Source organism: Fragaria vesca, unplaced genomic scaffold, assembly GCF_000184155.1.
Source record: "Fragaria vesca subsp. vesca unplaced genomic scaffold, FraVesHawaii_1.0 scf0511002, whole genome shotgun sequence".
NCBI lineage: Eukaryota > Viridiplantae > Streptophyta > Magnoliopsida > Rosales > Rosaceae > Fragaria > Fragaria vesca.
Genome location: NW_004441466.1, coordinates 1 through 1,021, shown reverse-complemented (window position 1 = coordinate 1,021; position 1,021 = coordinate 1). Strand labels below are relative to the sequence as shown.

The window sequence follows — 1,021 nt, the reverse complement described above, 5'->3', positions numbered from 1 at the left end:
TATTCAACCAACCCCAATCCTTTTACCTATTAACATTTTAGAAGATTTCACAAAACCGTTATCGCTTAGTTTTCGACTTTTCGGAAATATTTTAGCTGATGAATTAGTAGTTGTTGTTCTTGTTTCTTTAGTACCTTTAGTAGTTCCTATACCTGTCATGTTCCTTGGATTATTTACAAGCGGTATTCAAGCTCTTATTTTTGCAACCCTAGCTGCGGCTTATATAGGCGAGTCCATGGAAGGTCATCATTGACTAGTTTCCGACGCAGTTTTTTTTAGCTTAGCCTGACGCAATGTATGCGCCGTTTAAGGTAATCCACTTAGGGAAGATAAATATAAGGTATAAATAAAGATATAAACGATCTAGAGTAATTGTAAAAAAGGTACGATATTTTTGAGTTGTAAAAAAACAATGGATTGGTTTGCGTAGGAAGGGGGGGTCGAGCTAGGTGTATATAATCTAATACGCTATAAGACAACTCTTGTGAATCTTTCGAAGAATGATTCGAGAATCCCGATGACTTTAAGATACAATATTTGGTTTACGGTTTGGGGGAAAACATGTATATGTGATATTAGACATTAACTAGGTATATATGAACTAAAGATATATCTAATTTGTCTTACTATTGTGAATTTAGATAGGGATTTCAATAGAAGCCTTTCCGTTTCGTCTGTTATTGTGAATTGAATATTGGTTGATTGTATCATTAACTATTTCTTTATTTTTGTTTTTGGCACGAGGAAAACTTATCATGAATCCACTGATTTCTGCCGCTTCCGTTATTGCTGCTGGATTGGCTGTCGGGCTTGCTTCTATTGGACCTGGGGTTGGTCAAGGTACTGCTGCGGGACAGGCTGTAGAAGGGATCGCGAGACAACCAGAGGCGGAAGGAAAAATACGGGGTACTTTATTGCTTAGTCTAGCTTTCATGGAAGCTTTAACAATTTATGGGCTGGTTGTAGCATTAGCTCTTTTATTTGCGAATCCTTTTGTTTAATCCTAAAAACACATATTTTT

General features: G+C 36.5%; 1 protein-coding gene across 1 annotated transcript; it reads left to right on the top strand.

The window, feature by feature from the left end:
* The first annotated feature begins 9 nt into the window (after positions 1-9).
* Positions 10-1,021, top strand: LOC101310182 (ATP synthase subunit c, chloroplastic-like). Its single transcript, XM_004309279.1, has one exon. The coding sequence runs from the start codon at positions 756-758 to the stop codon at positions 999-1,001; it is 246 nt and encodes an 81-aa protein (XP_004309327.1). The 5' UTR covers positions 10-755; the 3' UTR covers positions 1,002-1,021.